The 24,399-nt window shown below is 53.9% G+C and overlaps 10 protein-coding genes across 10 annotated transcripts; 3 read left to right on the top strand and 7 right to left on the bottom strand.

The window, feature by feature from the left end:
* Positions 1-25: 25 nt before the first annotated feature.
* Positions 26-1,582, bottom strand: J4E92_009671 (uncharacterized protein; the record flags this gene model as incomplete). Its single annotated transcript, XM_051501014.1, has 3 exons — positions 26-294; positions 349-814; positions 914-1,582. 3 exons carry the CDS (start codon positions 1,580-1,582, stop codon positions 26-28), a joined length of 1,404 nt encoding a protein of 467 aa, XP_051348745.1.
* A 1,507-nt stretch (positions 1,583-3,089) lies between these two features.
* On the bottom strand, positions 3,090-4,289 carry J4E92_009670 (uncharacterized protein; the record flags this gene model as incomplete). Its single annotated transcript, XM_051501013.1, has 3 exons — positions 3,090-3,963; positions 4,038-4,135; positions 4,200-4,289. 3 exons carry the CDS (start codon positions 4,287-4,289, stop codon positions 3,090-3,092), a joined length of 1,062 nt encoding a protein of 353 aa, XP_051348744.1.
* Positions 4,290-4,712: 423 nt separating this feature from the next.
* J4E92_009669 (uncharacterized protein) lies at positions 4,713-5,719 on the bottom strand (the record flags this gene model as incomplete). The annotated part of the gene is made up of 3 exons (XM_051501012.1): positions 4,713-5,128; positions 5,178-5,603; positions 5,653-5,719. 3 exons carry the CDS (start codon positions 5,717-5,719, stop codon positions 4,713-4,715), a joined length of 909 nt encoding a protein of 302 aa, XP_051348743.1.
* A 714-nt stretch (positions 5,720-6,433) lies between these two features.
* On the bottom strand, positions 6,434-6,927 carry J4E92_009668 (uncharacterized protein; the record flags this gene model as incomplete). Its single annotated transcript, XM_051501011.1, has 3 exons — positions 6,434-6,628; positions 6,679-6,870; positions 6,925-6,927. The coding sequence occupies 3 exons, from the start codon at positions 6,925-6,927 to the stop codon at positions 6,434-6,436; spliced, it is 390 nt and encodes a 129-aa protein (XP_051348742.1).
* An 873-nt stretch (positions 6,928-7,800) lies between these two features.
* On the top strand, positions 7,801-9,783 carry J4E92_009667 (uncharacterized protein; the record flags this gene model as incomplete). Its single annotated transcript, XM_051501010.1, has 4 exons — positions 7,801-7,921; positions 7,985-8,076; positions 8,131-8,958; positions 9,022-9,783. The coding sequence occupies 4 exons, from the start codon at positions 7,801-7,803 to the stop codon at positions 9,781-9,783; spliced, it is 1,803 nt and encodes a 600-aa protein (XP_051348741.1).
* Positions 9,784-10,406: 623 nt separating this feature from the next.
* On the bottom strand, positions 10,407-11,776 carry J4E92_009666 (uncharacterized protein; the record flags this gene model as incomplete). The annotated part of the gene is made up of 3 exons (XM_051501009.1): positions 10,407-11,201; positions 11,250-11,678; positions 11,735-11,776. The coding sequence occupies 3 exons, from the start codon at positions 11,774-11,776 to the stop codon at positions 10,407-10,409; spliced, it is 1,266 nt and encodes a 421-aa protein (XP_051348740.1).
* A 235-nt stretch (positions 11,777-12,011) lies between these two features.
* J4E92_009665 (uncharacterized protein) lies at positions 12,012-13,532 on the top strand (the record flags this gene model as incomplete). Its single annotated transcript, XM_051501008.1, has 3 exons — positions 12,012-12,328; positions 12,378-12,444; positions 12,495-13,532. 3 exons carry the CDS (start codon positions 12,012-12,014, stop codon positions 13,530-13,532), a joined length of 1,422 nt encoding a protein of 473 aa, XP_051348739.1.
* A 426-nt stretch (positions 13,533-13,958) lies between these two features.
* On the bottom strand, positions 13,959-15,242 carry J4E92_009664 (uncharacterized protein; the record flags this gene model as incomplete). The annotated part of the gene is made up of 1 exon (XM_051501007.1): positions 13,959-15,242. The coding sequence occupies one exon, from the start codon at positions 15,240-15,242 to the stop codon at positions 13,959-13,961; it is 1,284 nt and encodes a 427-aa protein (XP_051348738.1).
* Positions 15,243-15,850: 608 nt separating this feature from the next.
* On the bottom strand, positions 15,851-21,825 carry J4E92_009663 (uncharacterized protein; the record flags this gene model as incomplete). Its single annotated transcript, XM_051501006.1, has 2 exons — positions 15,851-17,679; positions 17,727-21,825. The coding sequence occupies 2 exons, from the start codon at positions 21,823-21,825 to the stop codon at positions 15,851-15,853; spliced, it is 5,928 nt and encodes a 1,975-aa protein (XP_051348737.1).
* A 543-nt stretch (positions 21,826-22,368) lies between these two features.
* Positions 22,369-24,045, top strand: MRP3 (Component of pyruvate dehydrogenase complex, mitochondrial; the record flags this gene model as incomplete). Its single annotated transcript, XM_051501005.1, has 4 exons — positions 22,369-22,469; positions 22,542-22,588; positions 22,660-22,883; positions 22,933-24,045. The coding sequence occupies 4 exons, from the start codon at positions 22,369-22,371 to the stop codon at positions 24,043-24,045; spliced, it is 1,485 nt and encodes a 494-aa protein (XP_051348736.1).
* Between the last annotated feature and the right edge of the window lie 354 nt (positions 24,046-24,399).

Raw genomic sequence — 24,399 nt, 5'->3', positions numbered from 1 at the left:
TAATACATTAATAATGCAGGCTCCCTTAGGGCCTCCACCTGAACGACGGATGCCGCCAATCCAGATCCTCAATCTCACCCTGCGACTTGCCAGCCAGTTCCTGGTCAACATCAATGGCATCACGCTGCTTGTTGCTCCTGTTGATCCAGAGCAACAAGAGAATACTCGATATCAAGATCGTACTGCTGGTCGCCAGGTTGAGCCCATTACCGATGGGATAATTAGGCGCATCTGTAGGGAGGAAACTCCATGTCGAGATCAGGCCGCCTACGTTGCCGAACATGACAACAGTACCTAACATTCAGTCAGACTTTGCTTTGATTATGACGTACAAATTCTGGTACTTACCGATAGCGGATGCACGCGCCGTGTCGGACACAACGTTGGCGGAGCCCTGCGCGTTGCACAGCGCGCCGAACGAAAATGCTCCCGATGCGATGAGGAAGGTAGCACCATATCGAACTTGCCCATCTGTACTGGCTAAGAACATGATGTATCCGATCATCATGAGTGGTGCTCCCAGGATGAAGAAAATCATGCGCCTGTCGAATCTCCAGCTCAGGAATGGTAGGAGAAGTGTAAAGAAGGCGCCTACGATGTATGGTGGCACGGTGTGAAGTTGCTGCGAAACAACTGTATCGTTTGGGTATATCGTCTTGACAATCGTGGGTGCGAAGAAAGCCAGACCCTGCACCGTGATGTTGTCAAGAAGGAAGATGAATGAAGTCCCCAGTACCACAGGATTGAAGATACCGCGGAGCGTTTTCTTCCTGTCCAGCTTATCCAGGACCTCGTTCTGGCCGACACGTTCGGACTGGATCAAAAGTCAGCAGCTGTAATATACATACCAGGTTGTCTAGCCGAATCCACACTTCACTGTGCTATGGATCTTCCAGAGTAGATGATGACATACCTTGACACGAGCAATCGCCAAATCTTTCTCTTCTTGAGTCAACCAGCGCGCAGTCTCCGGACGATCTGTGAGCGTCATGAAGGAGATAAGGGCCAAGCAGCATGTGACAATGCCCTCTATAGCGAAGATCATCCTCCAGCGTGTGAGCGAGCCGAAGGAATCGAGCGTGAGAATCGCTGAAGCCAACAAACCTCCGAAAGCGCCAGCTAGGGGAGACATGACAATGTATAGCGACAGTCTGAACGCGAGCTCAGAGCGTCTATACCATCGAGACATGTAGTATGCAATTCCTGGTAGCATACCAGCTTCAAAGATACCCAGCAGAAAGCGTACGCCACAAATGGCATGAATATTGTGAACAAAAGCCGTGCCAATCGATACGATACCGAAGCATAGTGAGATGATAGGGATGAACCATCCCGGACCGAGCCATTTACAGCAGATATTGGACGGGATCTCGAAGACAATGTAGCTGACGTAGAACACGGAGAGAACGGTGTTGTAGTCGTAACCACTGAGTCCAAGGTCCTTTTCGAGGCCCGCTAGACGAGCGTTTCCGATGTTGGCACGGTCGATGAAGCAGAACAGATAGAGAAGGGCCACGGTCGGGATAATGTACAAGTCGATCTTCAGGCGGAGACGTGACTCTGCCTTTTTATCAAATTGCATTAAAGCATGGCCGTAGCTGTCGACATTGTCAGCAGAGAAGATCGAAGAGAGTGGCTAGACTCGCATGTCGGTAGCAGTATGGCCGTGTCCCGCAATCTGGTGCGCGTCCTCTGGCTTGAAGTCTTCATGTTGGCTGCTCGGCGTGTCTTTTTCAGCCGCGTAATCCGTCTGGGCTTGGGCCATGGTGAAGCGGCGTCCTGAGCGCGTTCAGGTACAGAGAGAAAGAAGGAGGGAACGGCCTATTTCTTAACAACGGCAAGTCGTAACGTCGCAGCCGCACCTCTGCTTTATTTGTACTCCACACCCCCCGGAAGGTCCTCCTTCACGCCGGATCGCAGCTGGGTCTGGCCGGTGTCCTTGTCAGCGCCGTTTTTGATGGAGCGCGCGCGTGCCAAGGTAGATGGCTGTCATTACTAGCTCTCGAAGTGGTGAAGCGCCTGGGGCACGGTCGCCAGCGGAGCCTTTCGGCGTGGAGACGGCTCTTCCCCGGACTCCACGATGATCGCCGACCCATCTATCTGAAGGCAAACAGCCGTCGCAATCCTTTCATGTGCCGTCGGGTGTCAGCGTCGGTATATGGCCGTTTTTCGGTTGTAGATAGGGCGTAGGGCTCACTTGCTTGCATCGTCATGGCGAGATCTCTTCCCGGGTACCCCGCTACGCCACGACTCCTGCCACGACTCTTGGGACTGGGACCGATCAAACATTACCATGTGTCAAGCGGCTGATAGGCTGACGGGCCATTGCATATCCGAAATCGACGGGAGAGTGAGTAAGGGGACGTGTGGGTTTTGCGCAAACGTAAAACGAGTCAACGAATTGCACTGCACGGCCCTTACTAAGCTTTGGAACGCTTGTGGAAGAGCGTCCTCCATTTCATTGGTACGTTCAACTTCTCTCAGAACAAGCCTCATGGGAACAGATGCTATGCACTTTGAAGAATGCGATGACCAAAGTTTTCGACCTTCTCACCGGTCTACAAGTGCTTGTAGAGTCTTGGGGTGATGTGAAGCTTATCGCATAATCTCGATTTTCGGAGAGATAGCGTACCAGGGTACCATGTGGTGGAAATGACTGCTCGTAATTGGACGCAAATACGTTAAACGCTGCCGATCCTGGTAGATATCATACATATAGCGGTCCTTGAAGTAAGCGGTGTATACTCGAGGTTTTAACTTTCACTCGACACGCTTCTGTATCAAAGTCACCGCCGCTGCCAGCGCACCGATAATGTTACATCGTAACTCTGACTGGACATGCAACGCACTACTGGCATTGCTCAAACTCTCTGTTCATCTTCAATCTGACCGTTCTGCCCCTATTGCACTTCTGATTCTTCTTCCATCCAGGGTAGAGCATATCGCACCTTCCAACGACGCAACAGTAGCTCACGGAAACCTTCCACGTCAGCAGTAGCTACTACATGAACACAATGGTACATTGCAGCATGCGGATGCCCGAAGTAGCCAGTCTCCCTGGCTCGCGCTTCAATTTGATCCTTTTCCTTCTACAAGTCAGCCTTGATCCTTATCACGGTCGAGTATGTACGTACACTGCGCCACTCTTCTGCGTCTAGGACAAAGCGAGATGTAATGTCCCACGTTTGAGGCCCCCGAGCCACTTCGCTATAGTCGAGATTGCTCAACATGACCGTGACACGGACGCCAGAGTCTATCAGATCGCACACAGTTTGCCGAATGCTCTCCATGATATTGACGAAGTGACGCTCGGATTCTTGCACATCAGGGCCGTGCTTGGCGAACGTGGTATGTATCTCGATCTCGATGTGAAGCTCTTCTCGACCTTTCAGTCGAGTGAGAGGATAAACCTGAGCCTCTTGTTTCCACACGGTAGCCTGCGCGAATGTGGAGTCGTCATCGAGACCGTATGCTGGTTTGTAGTAGTCAATCATCTTGTCTTGTCCGTAGCGCACGTCGGATTCCCAATGTTCGCATGCCAGTTCTATCTTCAGATGACGAATTTTCTGCCACGGGCGTACATACACCCTCCAAAACGGTTTTCCACTAGGCACTGTTCCGTGCAACAGGAAAGTGTCCAAAGAGTCAAATCGCATGTTAGTACACAAACCGACTGTGATTACGAAACGATTCTTCGACCAATATGTCTCGGACAGCTCGCTAGGTACGACCTCCCACTTTGAGAGATAGGACACATCCATTAGTTGGCCATCCGATCCAACAACTGAGGGGTCTGCCCGAGCTCCAGGCTGTCCGGGGAGAGCGACCTGTATGGTGTCTGGATGGACGCAGACATACTCATAGACAAGGTCCCGTATCTCTCGAGGCAGCCGAGTGAGGAAAGGCTCTATGAGGGCTGGCGCTTCTTTCAGGATGATGTGTGCCGAGGTAGTATCCATTTCCCTAGTGGTGTTACTACTAGTTCCGGGTGGTAGTTTCGCGCAAGGATCCTGGGATTAGGAACAACCTCATCGTACCTTTCCAAGTCCTGCACTTCTCTCTTGATGGCGTCTTGCTTTTTCTTCAGCTCTTTCATCTCTTGATTGATCTTCTGCAAATCATCTGAACGAGTTTTCTACACAAGAAGCATACGGGTTTAGCGACTACACAATCCAACGTCTGCATCTTTGTGTGCTTACCAGCTCTGCATGGGCCATGCGAAGGTTAGACCACATTGCATCGGTGTCAGACGTGTCGATAGAGCGGCCATTCTGACCGCTGGGTGACATTACGGCTTCTGGAGGTCTTTGCGATAGTTTGTTGGGTGTTTGAGCGTGTTGGGGAGTAGATGCGGCTGCCTAAGGGTTGCGTGAGGCATTTGGAGCTAAGCCACGCTAGCGCGCCTGTTTCATCTCGACATGCCCAGGTGGGAGGAACGTCCTAGACAAAGGCATCGTGCTGGTCGCAAATACTGTCTCGTTTTCATTCTGTTCTTGAACTTTAATTAATAATCCTAGAAAGAGTCGGGTACTTTGAGATTGCCTATCTGATGACGGTGGATTGCCAGGCTGTTAAATGTGATCAGGCCTGGAGAAGAATGCTGTGTCGAACATTAGCCCAAGCGCATGAAAGCAAAGAGTAAAGAAACGACGATCTTCATTTTGAGACTTCAAACATGCATGGCTATTCTGAGGTCAAAAGCGCCACAATGCCTACTCAGTAACGACCGAAATACCATGGTTCTCCACCGCCATCTCCTCGAGCACCTCATCAACCCTCTTCTCAGCAGCCAGGACTTCCTTCTTCTCTCCGCCCTCCGCAAGCTCCATCATGGGCTTCGTGAGAGCATGGAACCCCGCTTCTCCATATTCCATTTCCACAAATTTGCCCAGCGCGCTGTACACTAGCTCTCCATGACGCTCCTTATCTGCCATCAACACACCCACAGAACGAGCAACAACATCGGCCGACTGCACGTTGCTATCGCCTAGCGCAGCGATCATGGCACGGGGCACAATTGCTGTGTCGGTCCAGGATGGGGCGACGGCGTTGATGCGGATGGGGAGTCTGGGGTGAAGTTGGGGCTGAAGAGCGCGTAGAAGACCGAGAACGCCGTGTTTGGCTGTGGCTTTGGGATGTGTCAGCACTCAATCTTGATATGGGTTGACGAGACGTACTGTAGTCTTCAGCCGGGAGCCGCGCGAAGCTTGAACCCGATGCTGTCATGACGATGCTGCCACCGTTGGGGTTCTTTTTAAGGTAGTGTATGGCCAGCTTCACGGTGTACATTACACCGACTAAGTTGACGTTGATTGTGTTCATCTTCGGCGGTAACAAGTCGCCATTCTCGTCCACATCTTCTTCCAGAAAGCTTGTCGATTTTCCTATCCCTGCGTTTGCAAAGGCATGGTCGATCTTCCCGTACTTCTGTTCTGCTGCTTTGAAGATGTCGAGTTGCTCTTTCCAGGACGTGACGTCGGCTTTCAAGAAGGGGACGGATGATGCTTCGGGCTCGGGAAGGGGAGTGAGGTCGCTAGCAAAGACCTTGCCGCCGTGCTTGATGATCCTTCGGAGTGTCGCAAGTCCTATACCCGATGATGCTCCTGGTGCGCATAAGTAGTCGGTAAAGGATATCCGGTCATGTTATCCTACCAGTGATAACAGCTACCTGATCCTTCAATCCATCAAGTTGGCCATCCGAGATAGTGAAGCTCGTCATTGTGTTGAGTGGGACAGTGTGTTTGTGATGAAATGTCAAAGTACTGAGATTGGAAAGGGCGACTTGAATACAGGTTAACAAACAATGTCTTGGCAGATGCAGGACTGGGTGAATGGGAAAGAGCAGAACAGCTCCTTGAGGGACTTGAGAGGAGGCATATAGGAAGGGGCACATGTACTATAATTAGCGCAGATGGAGAGTCGCCAAAGCAGACGCCTACGCCGCATAGTAGCTCGGGACCACGGCAGACCCCGCATCAACGTACGACTACGCTAATCACCAAGGTGTGCGGTACCTAGGTAACTTGTGTCACTGGGAGGCACAGAAATAACACCAACAGTTATGTCCCCATTGTGACCAGGGTTCCTTTTGGCTAATTTGCTGGCGCCTATTCGTGTCAGGCAGCTAACTTTGGAACTGTGCCCCAAACAGCGGACGTTCTGTTGTGCTCACCTCACAGAGGAGCCTCAGATGCTCAGATTGAACGTACGACCAGACCGGGAGGGTTGCGCTGCTCTTGCGAAGGTCGACACTTGGGTAGGTCATGCTCCAATGCAGCCTTCAAAGAAGCCTGTCCAACTTGACAGTCCGCAGTAGTGCTCTTTCGCTCCCTGTATTGTTGCTTCATAGTCAACGACCGCACATGAATCCGCCATGATTTTTACAAGCGACGCGCGCGCTGACTGCCGTTGCATTTGGGTATATGTCCGCCTCTCAAGCACCACCGCCGCCTCCTCCTCTTCCGCGACCGCGTCCTCGGCCCCTCATTCCTCTGCCTCCACCACGATCGCCCCGGTGGTCTCCTCGTCCATGCATGCCTCCTCCTCGGCCGCCGCGGTTCGCTTGGTCCTTGGCTTGCTGTTCCTTTACAACGTCGACGATCTCGTCCGGCACTCGAAGGTACTTTATCTGGAAATTGGTCAGTAGAGTGCATCGAGAGGGACGAGATGATCGCCTACTGTGCTTCCGCGAACGTAAATCTCTGGTAATCTCATGAACTTGTCACCGTCGGCGCTCGTTTGCACAACCTCTTTCAGGGTAAGGTTCATCCACGTGTCGCAGTTGACGAGCAGTCCGTTTAGGGTTTCGCCGCTCTTCAGTTCGACGAGCATAGGGTGGCCAGTCGCGGCCGTCAGAAGGCCCAATGGCAGCTGTGTCGAGAGTCAGTAAAAAGGCGTGAGCTGCTGGTGAATGAGGTGACGTACCATATTGGCGACCGGGGTGGCTCGCAGATAGGCTGGGTCCTACGTATCAAGTATTGTGGATTCTGACGAGAATGTCGCGACGCAGTTGGAGAGGTTCCTAGGACTGGGTGAGATCGAGGGCGGGATACGTAGTCGGGTTAGTGATGATCTCCCTCATTGCATCGCAGGCCGCGAGAGCTCGGACCACAGTGCCTTGGCGAGCCAGCCCTACGAGATGCGACCGAACACCATCCCTCTACTCCGTATATCCACTCCTCTAAACACGACCAATGTAGTCGACTTACTTCCGAGGCCACCAATAACAGATGGCCGGTCCGAATGGGTTTGCACCCTCTACTCACCGAGACCTCTAACCTGCACGTGCACGTGCACGTGCACGTGTGGCAGCTGTGCGTAGACTATGCATGTTCTTCAACTGCTTTGATTATCATGATACCAGATACATGTAATACACTCATAGAGCGAATTCGTAAGGCAAGAAATTGGCATGGGCGCAAGTCAGCGGGTGCGCCATGGACGAGAACCGCACCAATGATGCTGCCACATGGCCTCTCAGATCATGGATTTCATCGCATCCTTTACATACATTTACCAAAGTACACACATTCGCATCCTCCCGTATCCCAGTGTTTCATCACACTGCATTATGCATAGTGCTGCCAGCTGAATCGTGAGCCGACGTCTAAGCCACGCTCACGCTGACGGCAGCCACTAGCAGCTCTACACCGAAACGCCCTTCGACTGGTGCCTGATCGAACCTCTGGGAACATCTATCCCATAACCCGCCAAACCTCGCTCTCTTTGCGGGTCGGTGTTCGTGTGCGCTGTTTGCACACTCGCTCTGCTGTTCGACTCGTGTGCTTTTTTGCTTTCAATATGCGTTCCTTCAAGTCCAAAGTGCTGTCAGCCTGCGCCTGGGCGGCACCTGTACTCGCCGGCGTCATACCTCAACACGAGCGTCACGCTGCTCGCGCCGACGGAAATCTTTTGCAGCTAGGTCCGCGCCCCTCTTATACCATTCCACATTCGCCTTCTGCAGGCAGCTGCTAAACATTGCTAGACCTTCAACAGAACTACGCGCAAGCTACCTTCAGTGTCCCCTGCACTGGCTGTCTTGGCCGCGATCACACGGACCAGGATAACGAGTCTTTGGTAAGGCCCACCCTCAGGCACCTAAATACCATGCCACCTGCTCACCATCCTTAGACCTTGAGCTTCACCAGTCATGCCCAGGATCAAGCTTGTGGCTCTTCCAACATTACCCTGAACGGACTTCATCTTCCCCAAGAGTGGAACGGCGACTTCGCATCTGGTTCCGGTTCCTACCAAGGCGTTACCGACCTCACACAGAATGAATGGTTTCTGCAGCACGACTTGGATCTCGAATGGCAGACAGCCTGTCTTCGTGATAACTTGGAAACGGAAGAAGCAGCCCAAGTAGTAACGGTCAACATCAAGGCCATCGACGGCAAGCAAGTCACCAAACCTGCCGGATTTACGATCTCGTTCAAACCGCAGACATCACCGCCTTCTCTACTCAGACTTGAGTCTGTCCCCAACCCCTCGGCCAGCAACAAAGACGTAGCTGAATCCTGGCGCAAACCTCCTCGGTTATTGCGTCTGGCCTTCCACAACGTCACCGAAACTTCAAAAGCAAAAGGCAGAATCCCGTCTCTTAAGGACGACATCCGCGAGTTGAAAGTTCTTCAGAGGGAACTCAAAGAGCTCGAATCCCTTATCGCCGAGAAGAAGAAGCAGATTCATTCAGTTCTAAGGCAAGAAGCGAAGGAACTATCGCATCAATTGGGTGAATGTGACGGCGTCTCGTGCATCGTACAGACTATCGCCCATGAAGCAAAGTGTGCTTGGGAAATCGTATCCTTCCATTTCAAACCCGATCAACGATTGGAAGAGATGAACAGCCCCGAGCAAGTGTTCGCGCAGGCACACGGTCATGCTGCACAGGTGGCACAGATCTCTGGAAGTCACCTGAAAGCCGTTACTTCAACACCCCAGGTATACGAGGCTCAAGCAGTATGTGCCTCCATTCAACACCCCACCAGTTGAAGCAGAGACTCTGATGCTGACCCCAAATAGAACGAACTGCCACCTCGTCCACCTAAGCCATCACCCTACCTTCTCGCCCTCGAGATCACACTGGGTGTTCTCTGCTGCGGCTGCCTAGTCGCCGTCATCCGCCACAAGTGCAGCAGCCTGCGAACAAGGACCGAGCGTGCCGCAGCCCGAGAAGAACGTCTCAACGCCCGCGCCTACCGCCGAGCAGCCCGCCAACACGCATGGCGCAGCTGGTGGCGTGGTAACTGGGCACGGCGCGACAATCAACGTATCGCCGACTACGAAGAGAAACGGGCGCTGATCTCAGAGCAAGAGGGTGTGCTCGAAGACGCGATGCAAGAAGAGATCAGGCAGCTAAGGGATGCTCATGATGTCGTCAGCGACCTTGTCCGAGACGCCGAAGAAGGCAGGGCAATCAACCACACCCCCTGCGATTGTCAACGTCAACGGCCTCGCGCTCCGTACTCGCCCCTCTCCACAGCATCGACATACCCACCAACCTCCCTCCCGGAGATTCCCTCAAGGCCGCTTTCCCGAACAGACAGTCTACCAAGTTACCGTTCAGAGCCCACCGAGCCTCCAAGCTACGAGTCTGATCTTGAGGCCTCGGAGGTCGTAGCGAATGGCTTCAGGCAATACACTACTGCATCTACTACGTCTGAACGGAGTTCGCATTGGACGCCCGATAGTAGTGTTGTTGATGTGAGCCCCAGGCCGAGCGCGGAGACGCTCAGGTATCCTGTCAGCATACTGACGCTTGATGAAGAATCGGATGCAGACTGAGCGCCTGCCGCTTTGTGTCTGAGAAGGCACATCATTCCGTCTTTGGCTACTCATACCCGGTACTTACCACGTAGAGGTTTCGAACCTTCACATCCACATACCTCCTCGTCCGCGCACTTTGGAGATCTCATCTGCTACGCCTGCAGTACGCCCGGCGCGAGCATACGCAGCACAGCCGCTCCAGACTTCTACACTTTTTGCGCTTTCATCGTCGGAATTTTTGCGACTTTTAAACGTATTCTTCGCCCGCGATTCTTCCACGCATGCAGGTTTCCCGTTAGTTTGGAGTACGGAGCTACACTGGGTTGTTTGTACCAGCTTCATTCCTAGCGATGTTGATACATGGCAATGTCCGATCAACGGGTGGTCAGAGGACACCACCCACTAATACCTCGACGTCCTCATGTATAATAATAAGCAGTGAGAAAGCATACACAAGCGCGAGACGCGATTCTTGTAGTTAGGAGTTGTGGTCTGAGACTTGCATTACTAGCAAGCCTATAATGCCAATCCATCAAACACATCAAGTCATCATGCTGCTTGCAAAAACGTAAATCATGTTATACAATTGCAATTCTCCGCGTTAAGCGATCCATCTACATAATGTACAAACACATCACCCTCTACCGATTCCGCAGGTACCAGTTGAACGCCAACTGCCCTGTCTCAATATGGAACGGTGTAGGCACCTCTGCCAACCCTTGTCTCGCAACGGGATGCCTCAGATAGACAGCCGCACAGATATTCTGATTAACCTCGAGATACCGCGGTATAAACGCAAACGCACTCATATAGTCCCTCGGCCGCCAGGGCGTCGCATACGGCGCCCTCGCATCGCGTCTGTTCCACGCAGACGTATGCTCAGTTTCTAGCCGTAGTTTCTCGAACGCGGACCGCAGACGCGCCTGGTCTTCTTCGGAGATGAGGGGTTCGGCGGCGGACGCGTCTTTGGGGGAGGAGGGAATGGTAGCAGCAGCGCGCTCGGCGATTTGCGTCTTGAGGAAGTCGAATTGCGTGTCGAGGGTCGAGATGGTCTCTGGGTTTGCGGTGCGCCAGAGACTTATGGCTTTCTTGACGGATTGGCGGAAGGAGCGGAACTTTTGCTTGTCTTTTGCTTTGACGTCTTCGGCGAGCACGCCGTCGACTTGCTCCATTAGGTCTTGGAGTTGCTTCTTCAGCTCGGTGGGTGTGGGCTCTTCGCGTGTGGATGGGGTGATTACGAAGTCCTCTTGCTTGGGTTGCTTGGGTGTTTGTCCGCCGTTCTGCTCCCGCTCTGCGGCGCGGGCGGCTGCTTTTTCTTTGGCAATGCGACGAGCGGTTGATGAGCGTTCTTTCGGGGCGCCAGTTGCGAACATGACGGAGGAGGGGTCGACTTGGAACATGTCGCCTGGGTTGAGTGCGTAGCCGGGGTAGACCATCTGCTTCAGTCAGTGGTGATGATGTGCAGTATGCGAAAATTGACGCACCTTCTTGCCATTGACCTTCACCAGGCCGTGGACAACGAATTGCCTCGCCTGTCGGACACTACTCGCGAACAATGACCGGAAGATGGCTGTGTCCAATCTCCTCTCCAGTGGGTAGTATGCCATCTGCATGTACGGTGTCATTGGCCCTGTCCGGGCTTTGTCCATTGAATCCGCACCCTGTCCTCGACCAGCTGCCTGCTCTGAACCATCGTGTTGGGCGAGATATCTATGGTCCATGGCCACTACGGCTGGCAGGTTCCGCCGGAACATGTGTTTCCACTTCTTCTCCCGTATGTGTTCGCCATGGTATGCTCGCGTCGACGCCTTGGCAGTCCATTTCTGCTGGAAGTATGTTCGAGTGGTGACGTTGGGTGCCTTGAGCTGTGATAGGGCGTATAATGACCACCGCGACCAATTCTGGCGGACATTCTGCAGCGTGTCAGCCTATCGCCATTGTCCGCCTATTCACACAATAGCAAGCATACCAGCTTCTTCAGCGAATGGAACCTCGGCTTCTTCCTCGGCATGGTGAAGGCGGATCAGAATTGGTGATATTGTTACAATAGCGGCCCACGCGGCGAACGTAAATCTGGATAGCGGTCCGTGCCCGCCTGCATCGAAAATTCCCCACTAAGAACCATAGCTATCTCTCACCTTTGAGCCTTTTCTCTTCAACACCCGCCAACCTCTTTGTCGCAGCCTCAAATCCGCCTTTTGCAGCTTCTACATACTTACGCGACTCAAGCTGCACACATATTGACCATGGCAGACTCACAGACCACTGCTGCGCCTGCCGCAAACCCCGCTGAAGTCTCCAAGACTCAGAACACCGTCGACGCCAACACGACTGAGTCAAAGACTGAGTCCACCCCCTCCAAGTCCGAGGACAAGGCCGCCAAGGCCGACGGCGAGGAGAAGTGGGAAATCAACGGCAAGTCCGACAGCAAGAACGACCGTCGCAACGATCGCGAAGACCGCGGTGACCGTCGCAATGACCGTCGCGATGGCGGTCGCGGAGGTCGAGGTGGTCGTGGTGGCCGCGGAGGAGGTCGCGGTGGATTCAGCAACCACAACAAGAAGTACGCTCACATCTTGAAGTCTGCCTTTACTAGTACTAACTTTGCGCAGGAACAACAACCTTGACACATTCGACAATCTCCCAGACTCCGACGACCCGAACGAGATCCGCCAACAGGTATGACTCGCACTCTCAGAACCATGGCCCACATTACTAACAGGCCCAAGGTCGAGTTTTACTTCTCTACCCAAAATTTGGCCACCGATGAGCACATGTTCGTGTCTCTTGAGGGCCCCAAGAACACCCCCGTTTCTATTCACCACGTCTGCACTTTCAAGCGCATGCGTCGCTTCAAGCCATATAGCGCCGTTGTAGCAGCACTTCGCGAGAGCAAGGACCTCGAGGTCGTCGATGATGGCGAGTACAGCAAGGCTGGCAGCGAAGCTGTCAAGCGCAAGGAGCCCATTTCCGTTCCCGTCAAGGAGGATGATGACAAGAACCCGCCTACCACAGTAGATCTCTTCTACCGCCTGAAGAACAACTCCTCCAACAACATGGACAGGAGCGCCTACGTCAAGGGCTTCGGTAACGAGGAGGATGCCGGCCAGATCGCCCTGGAGAAGTTCTTCCGCCCTTACGGCGCAGTCATGATCCGCAAGCGTCGCGAGGATGACGGCGCCTGGAAGGGCAGCGTCTTTGTCGAGTTCGATTCTGAGGACTCTCGCAAGCAATTCCTCGAACTTGACCCCGCTCCCAAGTACAACGGCAACGAGCTCACCGTCATGGGCAAGAAGGAGTACATTGAGATGAAGTGCAAGGAGAAGGGTATCAAGCCCGACTGGGAGTTGACCGAGCAGGAGAAGCAAGAGCAGCGCAAGAGGCTCCGCGGCACCAACGGAGACAGCGGTCGCGGCCGAGGCCGTGGAGGAGGTCGTGGTCACGGCCGCGGTGGACGTGGCAACGACCGTCGCGACAACCGCCGTGACGGCAACCGTAACCGTTCTCGTTCTCCCCGCGGACGTCGCGACCGCAGCGGCTCCGTCGACAGCAACGACTGGAACAAGCGTCGCGATCGCTTCAGGGACGGCAAGGACGACCGCTCCAGCCGCAAGGAGGAGAAGAAGGAGATTGAGCGCGACGCCCACGGCGTTCCCGTCATCAAGGACTCTAGCAACGATAACACCTCCAACAAGCGCAAGGCCGACGACGGTGAGCGCACCGAGAGCCCCAAGAAGAACAAGCTTGAGATCAAGCAGGACGAGTAGGGACCTGTCCTCTCGTTTCTCATACTTTCAGGGCATTTTCGTCGCTCACCCGAGTTGACTTAACCACACACCTTACGGAATGTTATTGCATACTATGGCGTTGAAGGATTACCACATTTCTACGGTCATCGCTAGATACCTATTCATGTTCCGGGCTTTTATTGGGGTTTCGGGCAAAAGTTTCTCTTCTATCTATCTCATGGATGGATGACTGCATCCGCCTGTATATGGTATTCCTGCATACAGCGTCCTTACTGCGCATACATGTAGCCTCACGACGCATGAGTTCGGTAGCATGAACGATGAATGGAGATACTATCATTGAACGCGTCTCATGGTTGCTGTCTGCTACATCGATAAATATGTCCACCAACTAACAATATGAACAGCCTCAGTATCATGCTCGAACCCTCAAACAAATAATCTTCAAGCCAGCCCCATAATCTTCTTACCCCCACCCGGCAACTTGACTCTCAGAACCGCGCCCGGAAAAACCCTCCCATCAACCCCCTCATTCCAATTCGGCTGCCTTGGCAACTGATTAATATTCATATACAAGTACCCATCTTCGCCCACACTCGCTCCATCAGGCCAAATAATGCGCGGATCCCTCACAAAAGGCTCCGTCATCTTCGTCTGTGGATCATACACGTAAATCGCATTGTGCTCAGGCATACACTGGTACACCAAACCATTGCTATCGCCCTCGAACCCATTTGCGTTTCCGCCGCGCTGACCAAGGTTGGTAACGTTGTTTGCGGCTGTGAGTTCGGCGAGGGGGTCCGAGGGTGGAGTTAGGAGGTTCGCTGTGGGAATCGAGTAGAGGTAGTCCGACGTGAGCGGACTGTAATATATCGTCTCCCCATCCGGAGATATCTGTATCCCATCCAACCCCTCCCTCAGCGTCTGAATCGGCTGGCCGATCGTGCGTTGATAGAAGGGGACGCCTTGGTAGGACGGGACGTCGCGGTCCACACGTAGAGTGGAGGGATGCTGGGTTAGTCGCCGCCAACTCTCGCCCGTACCCAGGTCCAAGACGATGAAGCCGGGCCGGCCTTCGTCGCTGCTGTCGACGATGTATGCGACGCCGGAGCCGGAGGCTGTTGTGTTAGGACGCAGGTCGAACCGGATGTCGTTCATGTAGGAGTCTGGGAAGTGGACGGAGGCGGGGAAGGTGTAGGTTGCGTAGACGGTGTCGTTGGATAGACTAATACCGAGGATCTTGGGCCCGCCGGGTTGAGCGTAGGGCATACTGGGTGCGCCGCTGCTGTCTGTGATGGTAGGTCGACCGGTGTCTACAACCCAAAGCGTTTCCGGTCTGCGGGCATTCTCAGGCGTGATGTAGAGGGCTTGAACGCTGATTAGACCTGTGCTGTTGTTGCTGCCGAATGGGATTCCGTTCCAGCTTGTGTTTAGTTGGGAGACGGGCAGGTTGAGAGACGCGGATGGGTAGGGGACTTCGGCTGTTTTGTTGACGACTTCGCCGAGCGTGTAGGCGTAGGAGCCGCGGGTGTAGGTTGCGAAGAAACGGCCTGTCGAGGAGATGGCGAGCCCGATGGGCCATTGCGTGTAGTAGTAGTGGTATTCTTCTATTTCGGGGCCATAGGTTCCGGGGTCTGTTTGCAGGATCGTGGTGCTGCTGTTTTGAAAGGTGATTTGTGCTGCGGCGCTTGCAGTCAGGGCAATGGCTGATAGCAGTGAGGACCGCATTCTGATTGTAAGGTCACGCGGGTGACCTGTATTGTGGTTTCGTTGGATGGGCCTGAGCTGTCCTTAAGAATCATTGCAGCTTCCTCCCGCTTCTGCATCGTGATGTCAGTCGCCAACAAACGTCATGATCTTGCACGTTCCTTACTTGCATGTTGTGTGGTACATGCTACCAGTAACGGCAGTTAGCTTCCATGACGTTGAGCATTTCCGGGTTTAAGCTTCCCTGGTCGTACCTGCATGAAGCGGCTCTGTCGATCACGTTGATCTCGCGGACTACCATCACCAGCACCAAGACATCGCAGACGAATCGTAATCTATGTATTCTTCTCTAACCGTCTTGCTCAAAAGGGAAGTCATAGAAAGTATCGATAAGATGATGCAAATTTTGACATCATACTACTGTACAAAGCAACCAAGCTTCGCGCCCACAAACGCCTTCTGGAGACACCCAGACCTTAGTGGCAATGCTTTAGATCCAAAAGAAGAACAGAGAGGTGCTGAGCTGACAAGTTGACACAGCTTGCCGAATCAGACCTGAAGAACAAAATACACATCAGCAAGTGCTGAGCCTGGAAACCCTGAATGAAGATGTGGGACGGAGAATCACTCTACCGTCCACCTTTGCTGACTCTCCTTTGGGATGGACTACCCACAAAGCTACCTCGTGGACTCCGACTGATGGCCGGCATGAGTGGCACCTTCTCCATGCCCAGCTTTGTTTCGAAGATGCGCCCAACGAGCGCCTGTACGCTTCTCTGCACGTCGGGAGCCATCTCCGTGCCGAGAAGCCCAACAACAAGCGGCGCAAAAAGGTCCACGTTCTTCTCAAAATCCGTAGTGGGCAGGCCAGTGTATCCATCCAATACGGTCACGACGACAGGACGCCATGTAACAATGTTGCGTTGTTGGGTCTCTTCGTCGAGATCAACGTATGAGGCAATAATGTCCTCGCACAGTGGGATCAGGGCAGCTTCGGTATCAGCGCGTGATGCAGCGCGGTCGTTGGAGGTATCGTGGTACATTCGGAATAGGATGCTGACATACACCGACGCAGATCCGCTTTCCTGCTTCAACAAGTTTGGCGGTTGCTTCATGAAACCTTCCCTGAATAGGCGTGACCTCAAGTCACGGTTGGCGTTGAAGCGCTTAGCGAAGTGGTACGACTTCTTGAGTACAGCCATAAGTCGAAGCAGTTCGCCAGAAGGAATCTTCTCGTAAACGGCTTCGTTTGTGAAGAGCTCTTGAACCGTCTCGATCATGAGGAGTTGTAGAACACACTTGGTGATGATCTGGTTGAAGAAACGACGACGAGCAGCAGTCACGATAACAGGTGGTTGCTGAAGCTCTTGGTTGTCGGGACGGTAGTCTTCTAGCTCTTGTGTCTGACGCTTGGGTAGCGGAGATGGCATACGCTGCTCAACTCCGCCACTAATGCTAGCAGAGTCCGAGGTCACCAGCGACGGTCGCCTTGCGCCTGAAAGACCGTTGATACCGAGCGCATTGTCCAACTTTGGTTCCTCAGCAGGTGTTTGAAGCGACAATTCGCCGGGAGGCGCTTCTCCTGTCGGTGTCGTCAAATCCGATGTGTTGCCAGTACCGTTCGCCGAAGTGCTTTGTGCCGCAGAGCCACTCGTCGCAGCAGAGAATAGCGCTGTTGCTTCGGTCCTTTGGAACAGATCGACGAATGCCTTGACAATCTGACTCCAGTGATCTGCCTGGAATTTCTGGACGTTCTGCAGAATCAGCTGTTGTAGACAGTTGCTGCCGATGCGCGCTAACGTATCGTTCTCCTGACATATGCAGAGGGCGAGGAGATCTAGGAATCGGTCGAGCATATACTCTAGCGAATCAAAGAAGTGGGTGAAGAGTTTAATCATGTTGCGCAGAGCCTGTATCATCGTGGTTGATAGCCAAACGGAAAGCTCTTCGTGGTTCAAAACCTTTGTCATCTCGGACTTTGACTTCAAAACCATGAAGATGGGATACAGAAGCTGTCGCCAAAGCATGTCCCAGAAATCCCTTGGGAAGTCGCCTCCATAGCTGATCAGGGTATCAAAGAGATAGCTCAAGGCTCTTGATCGAACCTCCAGATCCTCCCCAGTCATGAGAACGTCGTGGAAGGCGAATAGGACTGGGAACCAGAATTGCTCTTCTTGGGTTTGTCGACTGGGCTGCTTCGGTATCGAAGAACCCTTTTCGGAATCCTTTAGGTACCCAGCACGGGCGGATAGAGAGCACTCGGGCGTCCGTAACATCTTGGGTACAGATGACTTGAGCAGTTCTATTGCTTGTAGCGACTTCTTTTGGAACTTGAAATTCTTCGAGAATTCAGTCAGACAGACAATGAGATCTGCAAATGCGCCTTGGGAAATGACAACACCGAAACGGGTATTGTACACTTGGGTGACGTTCTCAAACGCAAGGTTGACGATGCCCTCTGCAGCTTATTAGTAATTGTACCAGTGAACTTCAGAAAAGACATACCGTAAGGCTCTCTGGCGGCCACAGTGAAAACACCAAACATGGTTTTCCAGCCAGACCGAATGTTCTCGCCACGCGCTTGGATCATCTGAATCAAGCAGCGTAGCACCATGTCCTTGACCGAGACAACATTGGCGTTGTTGATAATGTGCTCAAAGGGTTTGAGGAAGTCCTTCTGGAACTTGAAACCGGGCAGTTCTTCAATCTCCATGAACTTCATAGAGAGTTGCCGTAATGAGTTGAGAGCGAAAAATACGACGTTGGTGTTGGTATGGCATCCGACCTCGTTGAAGTGAGCGCCAAGCACTTGCCAGATGTTGGTCCACTCGAAGCGCACACGCGTCATGTTGTAGCCACTGATTTCCACGAGCTTCTGCAGACTGTAGGTACGCGGAGACTCGCTCTGCCCGGACGATTGAATCTCTTGCCAGCTGACCTGAACAAGGGCTTTGACAAAGTCCACAATAGCTTCACCAGAGAGGTTCGCACTGTTGGTGAAGATGCGGTCTACTCCACGGACAATATCAGTTGATCGGCTCTCCTCAGCTACTTCAGATTGAAAGCTCATAGTGCTGGATTGTGATGTTGGCCTTCGACGGTTGGCTGGGATATTGAGATTCTTACGCGACTGCGTAGTGCCTGAACTTGACTTGAGTACATCCGGCACGGCGCGTTCATCGATGCCGGCTGAGATAAGTTGGAAACGATCCAACTGAGAAACACATGTGAGGACCTCGCGCCAGGATTCTCGTAGAAGGTTTCCTTCCGTCTGTGCAATCTCGATCAGGGCTTTCAATGCCTCCATGTTCCGAGCCTTCATCTCGCTCACGTTGTAGAGGTTTGTAAAGCGCGAGAGGAAAGCCACAAAAGCCTGTCGCGAGCTGTCGAGATCAAACAAGCACGATATTCGAATTGCTAGTTTGATGCCCTCGATACACAGGCGAACGATCTCAATGTTGTGATCTTGAGCTTGGCCGGAGAGAGCAGTCAAAATGGGCATCCAGCTGACTTCGAACATGGGTCCGACGTGCTTGGATGAGGATGCAGGGATGAACTTGGAAACCGGAAGAGCTGTTGCTGTTCTTCGTTGAGCTCGGAGGAGCTGCTTGTACAATTGCTCGGTCTTGTTAGCCATTGCTTCCGACGCTTGTACGATTGCTTCTCGCTGTAGGTCGCGAGCACCACCCGTGAGTACCTGTCCTATACTAGACAGCCCTCCTGTGGGTTGTTGATTGAGCAGACCCTTGTCTGCAGCGGCTTCTTGCTCTGTGTTCAACACGATCTCATTCTGTGAGATCTCATCGTATATGCCTTGTAGGTACTCATCCGGCAGATCGGCGTTGTCGTTGATGCCGCGGTTGTTTTTGATGAAGTCTTGTGGTGTCATACGTGGACCCTTCATCTTTTTGCTATGTTGATCGACGTTCAACATGATGACGGAATATGACAGAACGTATGCAGTGTCGGCGTTGGCGTATGCGTTGGGATTGCCGGTGATGTATCGTTCAGCAAACTTGAGCATGAAACGATCGATCTTCTGCGCCTCACCAGGCAGTCGAAAGCTTTGGAGGAAGCGCCGCAGGGCATCCGTAAAGCGAGTCTTGGTAAAGTCCATCAAGTCCACGAATGCATGCATGATAGCAATGTTCTCGGGATCTCCCTCACCGAGGAACTCTCCCAGTGCCGTCTTGTCGATCTGATCATTGTCGAGAAAGAAGCGAGCGATGTCCTCAGGTTTATTTGAGGGGATGAAGCCTTCTGCGATCAAGGTCTTGAGTCCACGCTTCGGCTTGTAGTTGAATTGACGCAACGCGCTTGTGAGGGCCGTTTTCCTCTGCTTTGCTTTCTCGAGCTGACTGTAATCGTCCTCGGCAAGCGGCGTGACTGTTCCAGAATCCGCTCCGACCATTGGTGAGTCTGAAGCAAGCCTAGTATCGGTTGATACGCGAAGATTGTCGAGTGACGGTCGTAGGTCAGGGTGGTTCGGTTTGGTGTTGTCAGGCAGGGCTTGCTGAGCCCAGTTGACGAGAGATCGGAGGATTTCAACCAGAGCCTCGAGAGACTCCTGCTTCATTGCGTATTCTTGAGGGTAGCCATGTTCCGTGTCGTGTGATGAGTTCATGGAGACGGTTGTCAGTGATGGTGGTAATGTGCCTCGGCTCTGCCAATCCATCTGTCTTGATTGCTTCTCTCGTTGGTCCTGGTACGCTTGTTGCTGCACAGGTGTGATGGTGACGGGGTTGCTGGAGATCTTGGACAAGTGTTCGACAACGCGTTGGAACATGTTGTCAAGTGCGGTGCGATCGCAATCATAGTTGAGATAGATCTCTACTAGTGCTCGGGGGTCTGCAGCCAGCCTTCCGAATATTGTCAAAATGTATTGCTTCTGGAATGCAGGAGCACTCCGCTTGTCTAAAGTTGCAAGGTAGATTTCCTTTAGGAACACCTCGACTTCCTTCTTGAGTGATATGCGCAGGTATTTAAGCATCTGCCAGAAGATCTCGCAGGCAACTTCGAAGACGTGCTTCACGGAACTTGCACCGTTCCGGCTCAGGCTCAAACAAAGATACTGTTTGACTGCCTGTATGAAGCTCGTTGGCTCGTCGCTGCCACTGCGGATGGTGGCATATGGCGACACGAATACAGCAATATTATTGAAAAGTATAGTGTGAATCATGTGCAGGGAGAGGAGCTTTGAGCGCATGCCTTGGGATTTCACATCGTGGGCATGATCCACTGACAGACCTTTGGTGCTCAGACGGCACATGGCTCTGAAGACGAGGTACGCGTCCTTGACGAATATCTCATCTTCTTCTTCCTCTTCGGTGTTCACATGAGGCGAACCCTCTTGACCGGACACATGTCGTGACCCAGCTTTGCCTTTGATGCGAGTCACCAGCGTTGGCGCATTATCGTGTATACGGTCGTCGTTGAAGCTCATGTTGTTTTCGAAGCTTTGCAGCGTGATCTTGGGTCCAGTGTGTCGGTCGACTGCCTTGTCGCTCGGTTCGGCGTTTTCGGCATCGTGCTCGTCCTCTGCATCGTCGCCGTGTGCCTCGGATCCGGTGATGTCTTCTGCGCTGCCCTCCTCGGGCTGTACACTCTCACTCGATTGCCCCTTGTCGTTCAAAGATGAGCGCGACAGGTTCATGCGAGCTTCCTTGATAGAAAGTCTCGTCTTGACCCTTTCGAAGACTGTGCCAACCATTTGTGTCAGTGCACCCTGTGCTACTTGTTGGTTTGCGCTTGACTTGGAAAGGAGGAAGATGTTGTACGTGAGTCGCACAGCCTTCAACAATCCTGCTCCGTGTACAACGATCTTGTCGTTCAAGATGGCTGCCAGCAGCGACTTGACGATTTGGAGTTGGACTTCGGGCGCAGTGGCCTCGCCTTGGAAGCAATCGCATATCGTGTCTATGGCTCGTTCGATCAGAGGAGGGGCCTCGCTGTTGTCGGCTCGCGGCTCGGCGGGCACGGAGAAGTAGGAGTAGCTGATGAGCTTGCCGATGCAGTCGAGCGCGGTGATGGACACGGGGACATTGGGCGCCTCGGAGGCAAGTTGGAGGGGTTCAAAGAGGACCTCGGGGTTGATGCGCGCCGGGTCGCCCTCGTTCTTGATTGCCGACAAGGCGGCATTGGTGCTGTCACCAAGTTTCTTGTTCTTCCTGGCATCTTTGGAAGCTGCGATTGTCTCGAGCGCGGTGACGACGAAGACGAGGGAGCTTTTTGTGGATGGTCGCGTGGCCGTAGTGGCTGCCGTGGACTGCGAGTCGGTTCGCGGGCGGTTCTCGATAGGCAGGCGGTGGTCGAAGATCTGCTCGGATGATCGCGGCGCGTCTCCTCCGTTGGGGACGTGGAGGACAGGTGTTCCGGGCGCAGGTGTCGATGTTTCCGCCTCTTCCCGTGGAGCTTCGGGCGCTGGGGACGACGTATCCTCGGCGTGCTCTGATGCCTGCTCTGACGCTTGCTCCGATTCGGCGTCTGAGGAGTCGCTCTCGTCCTCTTCTTCTTCTCGTGTGTCTGCGGCAGGTGCATCTTGCTCCTCCATGTCGGGCTTCTCCATGTCCTCTCGGGGCGCTGGCGGGGGTTCGGTGTCGGCCATAGTTGTTCACGTCCGGGATGTTTGTAGGAATGTCACTTCCTCAGCAACCATGGCGGAGAAGGAGCGATTGGAAAAAAGTGAGGGCGCGGCAGTGGTGACTCGGACTGGCGCAGTGCAGTGCAGAGCAGCGGACAGCGGGCGAGTCTGTGCAGGCGTTGAGCGAGTCGTGCTCTGAGATGACACTTTGTGTCTTTCCTCCTGGCTAGTTACGTACCTGGGACCAGCCGCGCGGTAGGCTAGGGTACTGTGGCGCCACACTTGCACCTGCTTCAGCCACAGCCTGGCGCCACACTTTGCGTCCTGCCGGGAAATGTCGCATCCAGCATAGACCCTCATCGGGAGAGAACGCTAGTCGCCGGGTCTCCAACCAGCTGCACTAAACTTTTCGTTGAACAGTCTTCCATCTCCTCCAGCCCTGACCGCTAAGCGCCTGAGCCTCCAGCTCGCTCACCTCTGTCTGCCTGTCGCCCTCGCCCGACCAGCCCGTCTTCCCCCATTTCACGTCGCTTGGAGTAAAATCTCAGCGCCCGGCATCCCAACACAATGCCCGCAACCACAACTCTGCTGTCCCGGGCTGGGAGCCAATTGAGCTCGCGGGGGTCAATTGCCCTGCGCGGCGCCCTGCCCACCTCGAGATGCTCCGCGTACGTTAGCTTCACTCCCGCCTGGCATTGCCCACAATCCTCCGACGAGCATAGCTGACACGCCGTATACAGACGCACACCAGCCCTGTCCGCGCTCGCACGCTACTATGCCTCCAAGTGTGAGCACTCCCACCGCGTCCCTCGCGACGAGATACTCCGCTGGCCATCGCATTGCTAACGCAGCCCGCAGCCTACCCCTCGCACAGCGTTATCAGCATGCCCGCCCTCTCCCCAACCATGACCGCCGGAAACATTGGCGCATGGCAGAAGAAGGTCGGCGACTCAATAGCGCCCGGTGACGTCCTCGTCGAGATCGAGACGGACAAGGCACAGATGGACTTTGAGTTCCAGGAGGAGGGCACCATCGCCAAGATCCTCCGCGACGCTGGCGAGAAGGACGTCGCTGTTGGAAGCGTAAGTCGAGGTACACAAGCTTTCGAGGGCACCATGCTGACTTCCACAGCCCATCGCTGTTATGGTTGAGGAGGGCGAGGATGTCTCCGCGTTCGAGAGCTTCTCCATCGAGGACGCCGGTGGTGACAAGAAGGCCGACACTCCCTCCAAGGAGGGCAACGCCGCCGAAGCCAGCGAGCCCCCGAACACTGGCTCCAAGACCGCTCCCCCCGCCAAGGAGGAGTCTGCACCCGCCGCCATCGAGTCTGAGTCCACCGGCGACCGCCTAGAGACCGCTCTCCAGCGCCAGCCCGCCGTCTCCCCCGCCGCGAAGAAGCTCGCGCTCGAGAAGGGCGTCCCGATCGGTTCCATCAAGGGCACTGGAAAGGGCGGCCAGGTTACCAAGGAGGACATTGAGAAGTACAAGCCTGCTGCCGGTGCTACCCCTGCTGCTGGCGCCTCCGCTGCCGCGTACGAGGACGTCGAGGCTACCAGCATGCGCAAGGTCATTGCTACCCGTCTCCGCGAGAGCATGCAGCAGAACCCCCACTACTTCGTCGCCTCCAACATCTCCGTCTCCAAGCTCCTCAAGCTCCGCGAAGCTCTCAACGCCTCAGCTAACGGCGAGTACAAGCTCTCGGTCAACGACTTGCTTGTCAAGGCTCTCGCTGTTGCCGCCCGCAAGGTCCCCGCTGCCAACTCATCCTGGCGCGAGGATGGCGGTAAGGTCATTATCCGCCAGCACAACACTGTCGACGTCTCCGTCGCTGTCTCTACCCCCGTCGGTCTCATGACCCCCATCGTCAAGAACGTCAACGGACTCGGCCTCCAATCCATCTCCTCCCAGATTAAGGACCTTGGCAAACGCGCACGCGACGGTAAGCTCAAGCCCGAGGAATACCAGGGCGGAACCATCACCATCTCCAACATGGGAATGAACCCCGCTGTTGAGCGATTCACCGCCGTCATCAACCCCCCACAAGCTTGCATCGTCGCAATCGGCACAACAAGGAAGGTCGCAGTACCAGGCCAGGCTGAGGATGGCACAGCGAGCGTTGAGTGGGACGACCAGATTGTCATCACCGGCAGCTTCGACCACAAGGTTGTCGACGGTGCCGTCGGTGGCGAGTTCATGCGCGAGCTCAAGAAGGCCATTGAGAGCCCTCTCGAGCTTATGCTATAATCTGATTCTATTTTCGGTGCATTTGGGACGACTGTGTAACTTTACTATTGGGCTAGATGAGATTGGATCTCAGGGACAGACGATCTTATGTACAGCGGATGGCGCGTTTTCTATCCCCCATGATCATTTGTCCAACTGTCGTATTGCATGATAACCCCTTGTATGAAAAGATATCTCCCTTCTTCGAATCGTTTTGCGTCTGTTGTTGCGTAGTTGATCACCCTGCACGCCCGGACTAATGGTAAATCTAGACCGGGATTCTCGCCTGGAAACATTTCTGCGAACCGGGACGGTGGTAAGCTATATAGCCGGCACGTATATGCAGGACAATAGGTCAACACCACAGCTCAGTCA

Source organism: Alternaria infectoria (assembly GCF_024043175.1).
Source record: "Alternaria infectoria strain BMP 0036 chromosome Unknown scaffold_26, whole genome shotgun sequence".
Lineage (NCBI taxonomy): Eukaryota > Fungi > Ascomycota > Dothideomycetes > Pleosporales > Pleosporaceae > Alternaria > Alternaria infectoria.
This window is presented reverse-complemented; position numbering and strand designations above follow the sequence as displayed.